General features: G+C 35.0%; 1 protein-coding gene across 1 annotated transcript; it reads right to left on the reverse strand.

Moving 5' to 3' along the window:
- Positions 1-750: 750 nt before the first annotated feature.
- On the reverse strand, positions 751-5,614 carry MAP65-1 (microtubule-associated proteins 65-1). Its single transcript, XM_068482557.2, has 10 exons — positions 5,168-5,614; positions 4,186-4,280; positions 3,878-4,081; positions 3,509-3,757; positions 3,190-3,405; positions 2,909-3,064; positions 2,519-2,830; positions 1,845-1,932; positions 1,480-1,628; positions 751-1,242 (listed from the first exon to the last, which is right to left on the reverse strand). The coding sequence occupies exons 2-10, from the start codon at positions 4,255-4,257 to the stop codon at positions 943-945; spliced, it is 1,746 nt and encodes a 581-aa protein (XP_068338658.2). The 5' UTR covers positions 4,258-4,280; positions 5,168-5,614; the 3' UTR covers positions 751-942.
- Positions 5,615-16,985: the final 11,371 nt, after the last annotated feature.

Raw genomic sequence — 16,985 nt, forward strand, 5'->3', positions numbered from 1 at the left:
ATATATATATATATATATTTTTTTTCTTTCTTTTTTTTTTTTTTTAAATTTCAGCTTATTTTTGTATCCTAGCTACGAAACACAGTAGTATAACAAAACCTGTATAAGGTTTTCTTCCTGGGTCCATTGAATCTTCAACAATGAAGTACAACAAAATTCTCTTTAGAATGTGATTTTGAATGAGCTTATATAAAACGCACTACTTCTCTTCTTGCCTTATTCTTTTGGGGTAAATCTTGAACTTTATTCATAGTATCATATACGGTTTGTCCATCTATGAAACCTAATGACCATCAGTGATTTTCGTCACATGATTTGTGTTGTCCATGTATTTAGCTCGAGTGTAGCCAGACATGAGGGGGCGTAAGCTAAAGCAAACGTTAACCTCAGCATGCTTCGCATCTCAAGAAAGAAAGTCTAGGAAGGAATTTCGTACCCATCATTATAATTTGGAAAAAGATACACACATTTATCCTCCTACATATCTTTGGTTAGTCATGTCAATTGTGTCCGTTTAATTTATTCAATCCAATGAACATATATAAAAAGGGCTGTCTGGGAAAAATGTGTGTTCAAATCAATTCCCTGTAACTTTAAAGTTTTCTTACTAGTATTAGTATACGAATGAGCAGCATAGATTACCAAGTTTGTTGCAACCAAGACAGGAAATTCAAGTTAAATTATTGATATGGTGTACCAGTTACCGGCACAGGCACCATCACGCTTGTTTGCTACAATATAGATCAAAACTTGAAGAACAAAGAAAGCAACACGTATTTAGAAAGCTCCAAATGCCAAAACATAACATGCACAGGTACAGACGCCACAGTTCACTCTCCAATTTACCCTCACTGTTTCATACATTATATCCCTACTGCAGTAACAAGTAAAAACGCTAAACTTCGACAGAGCTGTGTAACCTACAGTACTCTCCCTTATTAATTATGGTGAAGCCGGAACTGTGTCAGTGCCAGAAATGTGGGAGGCAGCATCCTCTTTTGCCATTTCAACGTAGTTCATAGGAGCGACGGGCCTAAGATCTCTCTTCCCATCTTTCACTACAGACCTGCTTCCATTTTGATGAGCATTAAGTGAAAGCCGTCTGCTAGGAGTTCCATTGGGGCCACCATTTGCACGAGGACCTACTACCTTCTTTGTGCCAACTGGTCGAGCAGGGCTAGGCTTTGAACCAAATATGGTTTCTTGTTCTGTATGTTGTAGCTCTTGGTACTTCTTCTGATCCTGCAAAATCCATCGGACATAATCCCATTTGATACATGATGACAATAAAGTCAGACTGCTATGTAATAACCAAAACCATACACACTACAGTAATGTCAGACTACGATTTGGGTCAAATAAAACACAACTGGTTTCATACTCAGGCACATATCAGAACTCGTACAATGATCAGTGAAAATGTAATCACCTCATATAATCATCAATGAGCATTTGATTATCTATTCAAGTAAAACGTACCCTCATCCTCCGCTTTTCTTCTTCTCTTTCTTGCCTCAGCATGGCATACTCATCCAGCATAGCAAGGAGAGGAACACCATCATAAGTAAATGATATGCCACGCTCTTCCTCCCACCCACGTGTTTTGGCTACCAACGTGTCTACAAGAGCTGCATTGCCAAGAAAATGAAATAATAAGAATTTGGAGGTAATGGGTAATCAAAGGGTGCTAATTGGCAACAATGCACTGTTTAATTTTCTTTTATCAATAACAATATTACAGGCCACACAAAACTTCCATATACTTATGAGCCACACTTTTTGTCAGTTCTGCATCTGTAAGGTACAATCATAATAATTCTGTTATCCCTTGATTCTACACATACCTGGAATTTTGTTAACCAGAATACGTGCTTTCTCTGCACGCTTGAGGTTTAGGTGCGCACCTCTACTCGCATTATACCTGTTTTCATCCTGTTTGAGCAAGAAAATGTTCGTTAGAATGAAACACTTTAAAGAATCAGCAAAATTCAAGTGGGCTGCACTAACCACCCTCAGCCAGTTATTGGTTTAATGATTAAGTGACTACACTAACCACCCTGAAAAGGCAAGACTCCAAGCCAAGAACACACATACGCCCAACCTCCCCCCAAGGCCCTTTTTACCGAAGTCCAGCCATGAAATGATCACATTTTCCTGTATGCTTAAATATGGTTTGGTAGGTGGTTAAAATGTTAGGACTCTCCGCAGGCACTGGCCAGGCCCTTTTTACCAAGTAGCTTCATTCTTGGAACTATTAAGTGGCAATAATTAATTCAAGCATGTCTACCATCTACTGTAATTACAAAGAACAAGCATCACAGGTATAAAATCTCTGATTCCACCAGCTCTAGTAGTACGGTAATACCAGTCTCTTTATTAAGGGAAAGGTCTAGGTAGTTCAACCTCCAATGATGGGGAGTGGACAAGAAAGGCGAAGGGTATATGAATTCCTAAAATCCCCACTCCCTAATACACATGCACACGTAAGCAGATATATTTTGAGAGAGGGTTTACTTACGCGATTGTAGTCCTCAAGCCAACTCTCTTCCTCACAGGCTGACATCCATTTCTCAACCTTGTCCAGTATATCCCTTCTGCTTAGAGCTTCATCCTTTGCCTTCGCTATCTGATCATCCATGTCAGCCAGTAATTCAGTAGGTTCAACATTCCCCGAATCAATGAGTTCCATAATCTTTTCTCTGGCAGCTTCTGTATCTATTTCTACATGAGCTCGAGCAAATATCTCCTCTAGCTCTGCTTGCTTCTTGAACGCAATTTCTTTCATCCTGCTTGACTTCAGCTGATCGAGCCGGTCAACTTCGACCTCAGTCTGAAAAAAAATCGAAGAAATGAGTAAACCATGATACATTGTTTGACAAACCATTGAACATCAATATGCTTCATATACCTGTTCAATCAGATCCAGCGCAAGAGACCCAGGAACAGTCACTTCATCTACTGAAGCTGATATGTTACAGGTTACATGTTCAAATAATCTCCTTTCCTCGTCAGGGGTATCCATCAGATTCCACAGATCAATGAGCTGAGTTGCTGACTCTTGAAGCTTTAGAGCGAAGACACAAGTCAATTTTAATTCAAAGATCCAACAATCATTGTTTTTTTTTTTTGGTAAACACAATAATTGTTTGTAAAACCACAATAAATGGATAAAAAAAGGAAAAAGAATACCTTATGCAGCCTCTGCTTCTTATCTTCTTTTAGTGCTAAGACAGTCTTTGCCAGCCTAGATAGAGTATCATTGCTAATGCTTTTGGTATGCACACCAGTTGAGTCATTTAAGCTAGGATGAACCTCTGTAACAGTAATCAAGAAGTCCAGTCCAAGTACAGCACAAAGATCGTGCACTGTGCTCACGAATTCAAGCACCTTGTGCAATCTTTCACTCTGCCAGATCAAATGAGCATTAACATTATCATAGTATTCCACATGAACTGTAGACTACTGTGATAGTGCACTTGTCATGTTCATGAGGACAAGATATTTTTACCTTTTCCTTTTGAAGATCGTGAAGTTGGGATTGAAATTCATCTAATTTCTTCAGGGATAGATCAGACTCATCAACCACAGGACTCTCGCTGAGATTCGAGTTCCCAGCAATTTCTCCACAAATCTTTTGAATTTGAGACTGAACATCAGTAAACTCCTTCACTCTCTCCTCTTTCTGTTCCCACAGCTGTTCCAGTAGAGGCGCTATAGCCCCAAGCTGTTCCTTGATTGTCCCTGAAGTCTTCTCAGGCTGTAATCAAATTAACAGTTCACTATTACTTACCATATCTTTGATAGTACTATTAACATGCTTTAATGTAGCAATAACAAATCATCAGTACATATGAGGAAGATGTATGCAAGTACTCACAACTCCAGTAAAACTTTTTTCTCCAAGAGCTGATAGAAGACTGGAAAGTTCAAGTCTGGAATCAGACAATGCCTGAAGAAGCTGTGCCCTTGACTTAGCTGCCAGCTCGACCTTCCTCTTGTATACATCAAGGCACTCTTGCTCTAACTGAAGAAGCATTTTGTCTCGTTCTTCATCACTCTCGCCAACTTCATTCCAAATTTCCTAAATAAAATCATGGATTCGTTCAATAGCTAATCTTCAAAGTACATACAAAGAAGCCGTGGGGAAGAAAAAGACAAACAACCAAAGGTAAAAATATAAATTACCTGCAGTTTCTGCAGCAAAGAACCGCAAGTGGTTTCTCCAACACGAGGATTTTGAGCATCCACGACAGCCATTTTTGCTTAGCCTAATACCTAAACTGCATCATCAAAAATTTCAAAAGGCATTCTATGCTTTTTCGAAAACAGCAAGAGAGAACTTGACCAGACAAATAATGCACAAATACTTTGGCTTCAGTCATATAAGATGCTAGCTAATCTGCAAAAGGACAGTAGCATAAAAACGATCACAAGCATGAAAGAACCTCAGTTGGGTATTAAAAACCAAAACACAGTTTCTCTAAACATTAGTACAAAGATAACCCTCTATATTTCTTCTGGGTTCTGGAACTCACATCTATCAACGACGAATACCTTGAACCCAGAAGAATTAAATTTTGGTGAAAATTGAAGTTCCAAACACAGATCACGCTACTCACATCATGTTACGGACTAAACAAAACTACAATCCAAGTCCAAGTCAAATAACCATAAACAATTGAACCATATCATTAGTTTTCTTCCTTTGAATTTGGAGTGTCAAGAAAGAAAACTAAAGATTCCAAATCTTAAAAACCTCAACAAAGAATACAATAATCAAGACAGGAAACTTCTTTTCCTCCCATTTTCTCATCACCAAAAACAAAGCACTAATCTTGGTAGTACATTACACTAAATCCCACTTAATTAACCAAATCAAATCACTAAATCCAAGATTCCAAGTTCATAACCAGCAACCAATCATCAACAACAAAACCCAATCCCAAATACAAACCCCACAAACAAAATCACCCAAATTCACTACAGTAAACACAAAACCCACCAAGAAATTACCCCCAGAAAAAATGCATTACCAACCAAAACCCATTAACCCCCACATTCAATCAAGAACCCAAACACATCAGATCCCTCAAGAACTTGAACAAACACCCAAAAACCCAAGACACACACAGAAAAGCTGAGAGAAAGTAGCAGAGAAAATGCTTACCAGGTCGTCCTTAATGGTAAGGGATTTCTGGCGTTTGTGGGTTTTTCAGATCTAAAAGAGTGAGTGCCTGTTCTTCCTCACTGCAATCTCTGAGAGTGAGAGTGATGGAAGCTAACTAAGGACAGAGGAGGAAAGATAGGAAAAAAACAGTGTGCAGGTGAAGGATGGGACAAAGATGGGGCCCTTATATACCATAATCTAAAATGGTTGCTAAAATTTCGATTAGCAATGCCCTGCATTTGGTTGTTATTTACGATTCTGGCACTGTGTGAGAGTTAATAGGAGGTTTGCTGATTTGACTGGTTTTTTGTCTGGGTCTGGGATGGTCAATGAGCACTTAGAACAAGTTCACAATTTTGGCCATGGAAATCGAAAAAAAAAAAAAAAAAACCTACAGTAAAAGGGGATTTGTCTCACTTCTCCATATCTCTTCATCTCTTCGTAAATGTTTATATTAGATCCATTGAATCTTTTATATTAGGTTTATTGTTTATTAAGTATTCTACATTAGATTTATAGTATGAAAGAAATATTGATGTGTCTGTAATTAATCCATGTTTTTTTCTTTAACAAGTACAATATGCATTAATACGACAAAAAGAACACATGCATATTAGAGGATAGGGTTCATTTAAATCGGCTTCGATAACAACCTTACCGGAAATTTCAACCCGTTCAAAGGGAAAAAAAAAAAAAAGCTTCCAGCACCAACAAGTTACAAAGTTGTAATATCTTAAAAAATGAGATCCGTGATTACATAAAGGGTTCCTCAAACTAAAGGCGCTTTATTCAATTGGAAATTTGAGAGATTTTAATGAATTTACAAATTCATGGATTTTTATATAATTTAAATTGGTTGGTTGAGATTTCATGTAAAATTTTGATTCATTCCCTCGAAATCTCATGGAAAGAGATTGGATTTGTGAATACTTAAAATAAACTATGAAATCTCTTCAATTCTCTCAAATTCCTCAACTTTTTCAAATTTTTTAAAATCAGTTTCTAATTGAATACAACTGGAATGTTATAGACTTCTTTAAAATTCTAATTGAACTCATCCGGATTTGTAAGGATTTTAATAAACTAACTCAAAATCTTAATTGAATACACTTTAAATTTCAGAGAGCTACTTAAAATCCTGATTGAATACTCCTAAATTCACTAAAATAATTAAAATCCCTCAAAATTCCAATTGAATACACCCCAATAAATCACTTGTTCTTCTAAAGACAATCCCAGTCTTGCCAGCTACAACCTTGTTTGCCTTCTTTCGAGTATAAGTGAGTTTTGTGTGGAGAATTGCATGCATATGGCAAGCGTTGTTCACCACATGCTGTAACAAAGAAGTATTGTCGGATGCATCAAGTTTTAATGTAGTGAGAACATGTTGCAGAGTCTACCAAAATTATTAATATAGATTATGTTCACACCCCCCAAATTACTTTCCCTACACCTTTTTATTTTTTTTTTTTAATATTTTTGATAGTCTACACACCACTTGATAGAAAAATATTAAAAAATTAAAAGGATGTGGAGAAAGAATTTAAAGTGTGAATATAATCTCTCAATTATTAAAGCAATCACACAAATGAGAGCATCTCTAGAGCATCTCCTTTGGAGATGGTATGAGAAAATTATTAAAACAATCAGCTAGAATATTCACTACTGTTTTGGTTAAAAATTATAATTCGTATTACAATTATGATACCCCACTAGCATAATGTTACAATTATGAAACAATCATTGATGATATAATTCGTGTTCGATTACCATTTTTAATATGCTTATCCTAGACTATTTGGGTTGCTCATACAACACATAAACAATTTTCATTTGTAAATTTTTTTTTTTTTTAACAAGCGATATTATCTACATGATAGAGTGTATTTAGTTTCACAATGAGCTAACAACAATGTGGTTCAAACTCGCATTTGACGAGAATCGAACCTAAAACTTTTCACTTACAAGTGTAAAGAAATATCACTTGGTCGTAGTACTAAGTGATCATGTGTAGATCATTAGAAGAACAATTAAAAACCACAAAAAGTGCCTTAAGATTCTAAACGTGCATTGAAGGGTCACAATAACCCTTAAAATACATCAAATGTTCAATTCCAAAGTTTTTTATATGATTGAAAATTTCCAATCATTGTTATATATACAAGGAAAGGAAGTGGCATTTCTGTGATTGAGTTGAAGAAGAATGGCATTTACTTGGGTCGAAGAAATGATAAGAAGAAAGGAGAAAGCATTGGTGTGGGTAAAGAAAGAGTGGTGATCACTGGCCATGGCTTAGGTGTCATCACGAATCCTACTGGTCTCAATCTTCATATCCAATTATCTGTATGCAAGGCAAGGCCTCCAAAATGTTTGAGACATGAGATGAGATGAGCTTTTCTATCTTTATATCATATTTATAGTTAATATAAGAGGTCCGGTTACAATGTTAGGTCTCACTCAAAGCACTACCTAACATTATGTAGACGTTGTGAAGATTAAACAGATTCTTATAACTACTGTTCTCAAATTTCCGCCTAGTACCTCCGAAGCTCCGTCTTGATTAATCCTAAGCGTTTGAAAATTAAGAAATGAAGTCTAGATCTACTTAGCCGCATGCCTAGAACCCACTTAGGTCACGACTCTCACTTAGACATAAAAAATATAACTTTCATCTCGCATTTTTCTAATAAATTGTCAAAAACTTGTTGAATATTTGGAATAACACTCATTATAATCTGGTTCCTCATATGTTTTAAAACTTTGTAATCTATTGTTACTCTATTTTTCAATTTATGTATCTCAATACCATTTTGTATTCTTTAAGTATAAACAAGCACTTATTTATACGGTACATAATAAGTTTACTTAAATCCATCTAGTCCACATAAGCTCCACCTAGCTGACTAGGTGCTAGGTCCCAGTTCGCCATCCCATTATCGCCTAACATCTTTTAAAACCTTCCTAATAACAAGAACATTTGAATGTAAAGTGAAAGAAAAATTACAATATAAAAAGGATATTAGAAACTGAAACTTCTGTTAAAAATATTTTATTTATACAAAGCCATTCTTTCCTTCTTAACTATTTTTTGTTTTATATATATATATATATATATATATATATATATATATGTATATGTATGTATATATATATATATATATAAAATAAAATAAAATAAAAAAGCAATTTACACCATATCTCTCGGCGTAAATCAAAATTCATCTGAATTGCCTCAAAAAGTATTCACATGATCGCCATGTGAGTCACGTAGCACGAAAATCATGTTTGGACGGAGCCAATGTACCTCATTTCCGTCCAATTTTACCCAATTCCACCCAATTCATGGACGGAGCCATCTTGGGCTGAGAGGGGGTAGATGTCCCTGCTCATTTTTTTGGGATAAATTAAAAAAAAAAAAAAAAAAAAAAAAAAAAAAAAAAAAAAAAAAAAAAAAAAAAAAAAAAACTCTTTCAGTTGTTTGTGATATTAACGTTAACTTTTCATGTGCTACTTCTATTGTTGAAAGAGCATTTTTGACCATGAAATTTATGAAGATCAATTGTAAAATTGTAAATCAATGGATGAATGATAATATGGTTATATTTATTACAATAGAGATATTTGATGGTATTGGTAATAACGTTGTCATCTAACACTGTCAAAACATAAAAACACATAGATGGATTAACACTGTCAAAACATAAAAACACATAGATGGATATTATAATAATGTTGTATAAAAAACCCTTATAGATTAATATATGTGTTTTGTTTAATAATTCTTAAGCTTTTTAATTCGTAACTTTATTGTTTGAGGATGTTGTTTGAGGATCCCCTCATCTACATAGATCTCTGGATTCATCTTTGACCCCATTTACCCTAATTTGACTTTTACACCTAGGAAATGAACAAGGAAGAGGTGGGAAGACGAGTTTTCCCTCGAATGAGAAGGTGAGGTGCCTTGTTATACAAAGACAAGTCTTTCTTTTTACATGTTTTTCCATATCCATATAAAATGAGACCAAACTATGGTACAATAGTCATCTTGGGTTTGTAGGAATTCAGTTTTCCTTTTGAAGTCCAACACATTTAGGGTGCATTTGTTGCACTGAATTATTTCAGACTGAACTAAGTTGTAGGGATTAAATTGGACTAACTTACAATAGACTAAGCTGGATTGACTTAGTGAAGCGTTTGATGCAGTATGAGACTAGGAAGTTGAATGGTTAACAAACTATCACATTATATCATTTAATCCATATGTTAATGTTTTATTAATTAAAAATTAAAATAAAATAAAAAAACTCTTCACACTCTTTCTCTCTCTCTCGAAACACCTATCTTTTTCTCTGTCCCATTCTCTCCCTCCCTTCTCTTTTTTCTACCACTTTTTGCCAAATCTTAAAACACATAATCCAAAATCCTCGATCTCGTTGATTTGAATAAAATTTTGAATATTTTTGGAAGAAAAGAAAAGATTTAAATTTTGGTTATTTCACCTCTTTGGTTCAACGATTCTTCTTGAGATCATTGGAATCATTTCCCATCTGATTTTTCCGGCTTAATTTTCTTATTCATAGCATTGTTTCTGATTTGATCTATTGTTTTTTACAGTACAAAGTGATGCTCCTCTGGTGGTTCCATGGACAAAGGAATGATCGTGATGGGAAATCGCCGACATTCTTGCCTCTCGCGTTCCTTCAAGCACACCGAGTGGCTCATGAGTCTCCTCACGCTTCTCCTCGTCGTATTCCTCACCCACCATTGGGCTCACAAAGATCCCGTCTTTTGGGGAAATGGGTTTCAACAGAGATGAAGGTCTGACGTCTACTTGTTGGACGGCCATGAAGACGGTGTAAAGCAGATTGGATGAGTTTGAGGCGAAGCAAAGCAGATGGGCTTAGCAATCCGATGCTTTTTTGGAGGTCTCGCTAAGACCTCATAGTGAGAAATTTAGTCGAGGCGTGTTCTCCTTTATCCCATTAAATTTAATCATGCCTATAAGAAACATGCGCTTACACTAATATGTATTCCAGTCCAGTGAAAGTTAGTGATGGCAAACAAACACATCCTTAATATTATAGTTTAGGTGAAAATTATTTACTCAATAGAAACTAAAGACAAATGTCTTACTTTAATTTTTGGAAACACATGTCCAAAAATTTTCAAGCCCTAATCCAAAAATTAAAGTAAGACATTTGTTAGACCTGACAAAGGCACCAGATGACACAAAATTTGACACTTGAGAAAAATAAAAAGTTTGAAGAAAAAAACGAAAGAGAAATTTTGGAAACAATAATATAAAACAATGACCACTTTTGATTGCAACATTGGGTCGTAGCGATTATGGGTATTTCAATCTCATCCCCACCCTTGTTAAGTTTTTTTCCTCATTCCTATGTCCTACCCATAATTTCAAATTGGAAATTCTCATCCCTATTCCCAATGAGAACAAGTTCCCCGCCATGTCTCATTATAGAACTGATAAAATTAAAATATTTTCTTCAACAAAATCTAGACTATAAGAATAATTGATCCACACAGATATCTATGGACCAACGCAGGTTGATTCTCATTCTGGAAATAAATATTTTTTGTTATTCACAGATGATTGCACTAGATTGATGTGGGCATTCTTTCTGAGATATAAGTTTGGTGCACTTGAGTGTTTTGAAAAGTTCAAGGCAGTGACAGAATTACAATGTGATTATACAGTGAAATGTCTCAGAAGTGATAGAGGAAGAGAATTCCTTTCTGCATAATTTGATAAGTATTGCAGTGAACTAGGAATCCAGAGACAGTTAACTATGGCCTACACTCCCTAGCAAAATGGAGTGTCAGATAGGAAAAATAGAACTGTGGAAATGGCAAAGTCAATGATGCATGAGAAGAATCTTCCAAATGTGTTTTGGGCAGAAGCAGTGAACACTGCTGTTTACTTGCTTAACAAATGCCTTTTCAAAGCTTTGGGAAAAATAACTCCATTTGAGGCATATAGTGGCAGAAAACCAAGGATAGCTCACTTGAGAACTTTGGTTCTCTTAGCTATGTGCACATCCCTTCTAATCTCAAACACACATTGGAAAAAAAGTCATAAATGCATCTTTATAGGCTATGGTGCTAGTGTAAAGGGTTACAGACTGTTTGATCTAATTTCAAGGAAGATCATTCTATCAAGAGATGTTACATTTGATGAGAAAGCTTCCTGGGATTGGAACTACACTACAAACACTAAAGCAAGATTTCTAGTTCTCACTGCGCATCAAAATGCTACTTAGACCTGTGATATTGGTGAGTGCTCTCAATATGATCAATCCACTACTTCTCAAAGTGATAGTATGACTGAAAGACCTCATGTATATGATGATACGCCTAAGAAGTGGATAAGTGTAAATGAAATCATGGCTCAGTGCAATATGTGCATTGTTGAACCTAAAAGTTATAATGATGCGGCTAAGGATGACTCATAGAGGAATGCAATGAAAGCTAAATTAAAAATGATAGAGAAGAACAATACATGGCAACTAGTTGAGAGACAATTTGATAAGCCAATCATTGGTGTCAAATGGGTCTATAAAACTAAACTCAATCTGAATGGTACAGTGCAGAAGAATAAGCTAGATTAGTGCCTAATGGCTAGTCACAAAAGCCTGGAATTGAATACAATGAGACTTTTTCCCTTGTGGCAAGATTGGATACCATAAGAACCTTGATTGCACTTGTTGCATAAAAGGAATGGAGTTTGTACCAACTAGATGTGAAATTAGCCTTTCTCAATGGAGTTCTGAACGAGGAAATGTATGTAGATGATATTGTATACACTTGTAGCAGTTCACAAATACTTGATGAGTTTAAAAATGACATGATGAAACACTACGATATGACAAATTTGGGTTTTTACATCATTTCCTTGGAATGGGTGTATTACAAACTGAGAAAAGCATTTTCATACATTAAAAGAAGTATGCAGAGAAGCTGATTGAGAAATTTAGGTTAAAAGACTACAAAATTGTTGGTACTCCACTAGCTGTGACTGAGAAACTAAGTAAGGTTGATGGCAGTGAAGCTGCAGCTGAAGGTGAATACATAAGACTTGTAGGGAGCTTACTATACTTAACTACAACCAGACCTGATATAATGTTTGTAGCAAGATTCATGCATATTCCCACTAAGAAACACATGGGAACAACAAAGAGGGTGCTGAGATATATTCGAGAACAAATGATTTTGGAATTGTTTTTTAAAAAGGAAAAACTACTACTCAATTGGCTACTGTGATAGTGATTGGGTTGGAAATTAAGATGATATGAGAAGCACTTCGGGTTATGCATTTACACTGGGATCTGGTGTGTTTTCATGGGCATCAATCAAGCAAAGCAATATGGCACTGTCCACAGCTGAAGCAGAATATGTAAGTGTTGCAGAAGCCACTTCTCAAGCAAAATGGCTGAGATTTGTACTTGAAGATTTTGGAGAAAAACAAGTGGAAGAGACACAGATTATGTGTGACAACACATCAGTCATTGCTATGGCTAAGAATCTTGTCTTTCACCAAAAGACAAGACATATCAGCAAAAAGTTTCATTTCATCCGAGAAGCAATTCAAGCCAAGGAGATTGAACTAGTGTACTGCAAGGCATATGAGCAAATTGCAGACATTCTTACTAAAGCTTTGCCTAAAGATCGATTTGCTTATCTAAGAGAACTTATGGGAGTCAAGACTGCTAAGGGATATAATGGAGTGTTGGTGTATAACCCTTCAGTTGAGTCTTGGAGGCAAAAAAAGAATTCAAACCTTTAGTTTAATATTTATTTCAGGTAGTCATATGGTTGTCTTGACTTGTATCTAGCTTAAGTGATAGACTATAACAAGTGGCATCATCTCACAGGGTGATAGCAATTAAAGGCTGAGATTTAGATTGTTATTGATGAGTGAAGGATCTCCCTTCCTCTTCCATGTATAATGGTAACAACCTCACATGTTTGTTGTGAGGAATATTACAATCAATTTGATCATCCTTCTCTGAAATTCTCTTTACCATTTTCTGGTTTTTCTCAGACCTTCATCAAGCTTTCATAGACGCTTATCAAATATTCCCATACTCTAACATTTTCCTCTTCCATGGATCGGGTGTAACAATGTCAGGCCTCTTCAACCGTCGAACAGGCAGATCGGAGAACCCTCTATGAAATGCTTGGTCCACCGCATAATTCAAGGAACTCAGTCCTCACAAAGCCTCAACAATGGTTGTTGCAAATCAAACTCACAAATTTCAGACTTTCTACCGCCTCCTTCAACATCACACCCCCCCCAAGGCACAACCCACTTCAAAAGTTTTAACCCCTAAAGCCTCGAAGACTTCAGCACCCCGGCTAAATCACACAAACCAACCTCTAACGAATGAGCTCTTTGTTCCACCAACTTGGAGGCAACTTGTTGAAAGACACTTAGCAACAGTACAACAACATTCCAAGAGTCCCACATCAACCACGGGCAAGAATGGGGGATTCTCCTCACATATAAATGGCACTTCTCTCTTACAATTAAGGGCTCTTCGATCTTAGGACCCCGAATTCAGGCTTAGTCCTATATTAAAGTTTAAACCATTTTATTATGTAGATATAACATTATTAATGAGAACTCATCTAACTCTGTGGATGTAGTCCAATTTAAAGTAAATCACGTATGTCTTGTGTCTACTCATCTTCCCCTTATCTCTTTACATATCATCCCTCTTGAATGACTGAAGCACCGTTGCGTGGATCGTTTCATCATATTTTACGCAAAGCCCACCATATTTTGTATAGCAACAGCTATCATACACTTTCTTTTTGGTGAATTGCAATCATGCGGCTTTAAGACTTCTCCAATGATTTGCTTCTATCATGATCGAACTTATCCTAAATTAAATGAATAATTATGTAATATTCTAAAAGGGATGGTTGATTAATAAATTAACAAAGTAATCGATATGGTATTGTGTGTGTACTATGTTTTGTTTAGAGAATTGAATTCAAAATCAAAGATGTTTGACTAATTATTTAACATGTGATAGATTCCACTTGGATGGTGATCATCTTTTAATTCCGAAAACTAATGATGGAATGGACCAATGGGAACAGCTTTGTAGGGCTTTGCTTCATGTGGCCTAGACAGGAAAAAGTGTGGAACTTGTTTGGGTGCATTGTAGCGACCAAAAGTAGTCACGTGGTCTTTGGACTCTTATGCTATTGGTATTATTAATATTACTCGTTTTTGTTTTGGTGAACACAATAAAATATGAGAATTGTTATTAGCATTTCAAAATTCTCATTCTACACTTCTAATTTTCTATATTTAAAAAGAAAAATACACTTGTGAGGAGTGTAGAATAAGATTTTTGAAGTGCCAATAACACTTCTCTAAAATATATGTTAAAAAAAAAGTACAACTTGTGGCAAAGCATGATTATCCACTCATTTCGAGCTCAGGGAGACCATGCAGAATTTTACTCCACCGTAATCAGGATCAAGTAAACTCACTAACTTGAAACATCAAATTTGGGACCTCTCACATTAGCAAGAAAATACGATAAATTGGATACGAAGATGTTTGTAACTTTGTAGGACTTAATTTATTTTGCAGGTACTTTGCTTAGAACATTTTTAACGGGGAACATTGTTTTGTCCTTATATTATGTGAGCTGGAATGATCATTAGGGTGTAATTGAACACCAACTTCACTGCCGATGCTATTATTGTTTTTTAACATATTATGGATGGCATTTTTTAAATAGTATTATTCGAGTCCGGTGCGTAATGCTTGATGTATGAGTTTTTAGATGCAATTACGCTTTAATTTGTGATTGGTTGGGCGACTGTGCTCTCTTCTTTCGTATTAAAATCATTAACATAGCTGAAATTATAATTTCCTCCGGTAGTTAGATACAATACACACATGTTATATATACGTTGCTAAGAGAGTAGTTGGAGCGGATGGAGGAATTTGGTCTGTGCAAAGATTTGGTATGAATATTTATTGGTGGGATATATTTGTTCAGGAAACTTCATTAATGCTTGTAATTTGTAGATCCAACCAAACTTGCAAAGTGGGAGTGCAATGCAAAAATCTGATGTCCTCATGCGTACCTATAATTTTATCAGGCATGAACTTATCTGTTATGATTTTTATACGAAGAATAGAATTTACATGAAACGAGTGTTTTCATCTAAAAGTAAACATTAAGTATACAATGTTATGAGTTAATTTTTTTCCCCTGATCTGATGTCCTCATGCGTACGTATAATTTTATCAGGCATGAACTTATCTGTTATGATTTTTATACGAAGAATAGAATTTACATGAAACGAGTGTTTTCATCTAAAAGTAAACATTAAGTATACAATGTTATGAGTTAATTTTTTTCACCTGATATTATGTTATTGAATCAAAATTCCCTAGAACGATAAATTGTTCTGTATAACTTGCTCTTCATGAAACATATATATTGACTGGTAAGTGGCATGTTCGTTTTTTCACCTAACAAACCATGAAATTTGTTAAGGTGTCTCCAACAGATTCTCTAAAACAATTACTTGGTTAAATTAAAATGTTGACGAGGAAGAAGAAAACTATCCATCCTAATTCCAACACTCCATTATTTTATTAGGCGTTTGCAATTACAAACCAGTTCAACTCGAATTAAAATTATTAAGTTTCTATCTGAAAGTTACTATAAAGTGATTAGTTAAATACATTTTTGGCCATTTTAATAAGAATATAACAAAGAAATAGAGTGTTGCTGAAGATGCTCTAATCTTCGTTTTTCTAATGCACCAATAAAGTGTCAATGTTTTAATTGAACCGTCAAAGTGATGAGTCATTAATACTATGATCTTATTGTATCTTCTCCACTTGTATGTTGAGGTTTGATATATCTAATTACTATGACTGTCTATTATGTGGTTCAATTCAGATTTGCCACTCAATTCAAGTGAAATTTTTGTATCAACAAAAAACAACTTTCAAAACTACGATCTTGTAATATTTATTATATGCTGGAACTTGTGAGGGACAATTGTCACACATCAGCTCCAATCTTGAGAAAAGATATGTTCATAAGTGAGATGGTAAAATATAATATGGGCCAAAACCATGGACCTTGGGCTTTGTATTTGGGTGCATATTAATCTGTCAAAGATGGGCCTTGGATTTGGGTGCATTATTATATTTATTATCTTCTAATTATATTTTCTAATAGACTTATAATAAAATTTACAATACTATTTGCTTGAAGATTTTTTTCACTGTGCAAAATATCATGTAGTTTTTTAATGGAAAATAACAAACTAAATTATTTTGGTCTAGGGTGAATTTTTCCTTTTTGTTGTTCACTAATATATCAATTGAAATAATCTATCATAAATTGTCTACATTTCTCTAAAGTTACTACTAAATGATTTCTCAAATACTCTCTTCCTTCTCTCAAATTGTCTAAAGTATGATCAATTGGTATACTTGCTACTAATATATTATGTTGAACTTTTGTATGCTTACTGGTAAATGTAGGGTGTTCAATAACACCAAGATAAAAAAATTTGCTTCTTGAGTGTCTTGTTTATTCTCTTATAAATATATGCTAATCTTTTCTTTATGCTAGTTATAGTAGGATGTCTAGAACAATAAACTCCTAGTAATTGTGGTTGACAAGGTTTACAAGGACAATAATATACAGTATTCCTACCAAATGAAGTGTTTGTATGATATTTCAGTTGTGTTGATGACTTATGTCCTCAAGGTACTTTACTGTTATAATTATACTATTAAAATGCTTTGATA

This window comes from Pyrus communis, chromosome 11 (assembly GCF_041283825.1).
Source record: "Pyrus communis isolate YQ-2024b chromosome 11, ASM4128382v1, whole genome shotgun sequence".
NCBI lineage: Eukaryota > Viridiplantae > Streptophyta > Magnoliopsida > Rosales > Rosaceae > Pyrus > Pyrus communis.

Excerpts from the sequence above, each read along its gene's own strand:
- MAP65-1 (XM_068482557.2), bottom strand. The coding sequence starts at position 4,257 with ATGGCTGTCGTGGATGCTCAAAATCCTCGTGTTGGAGAAACCACTTGC. Across the intron at positions 4,082-4,185 it reads CTTTGCTGCAGAAACTGCAG|GAAATTTGGAATGAAGTTGG; the intron begins GTAATTTATATT and ends GATTTTATTTAG. Across the intron at positions 3,406-3,508 it reads ACGATCTTCAAAAGGAAAAG|AGTGAAAGATTGCACAAGGT; the intron begins GTAAAAATATCT and ends TTGATCTGGCAG.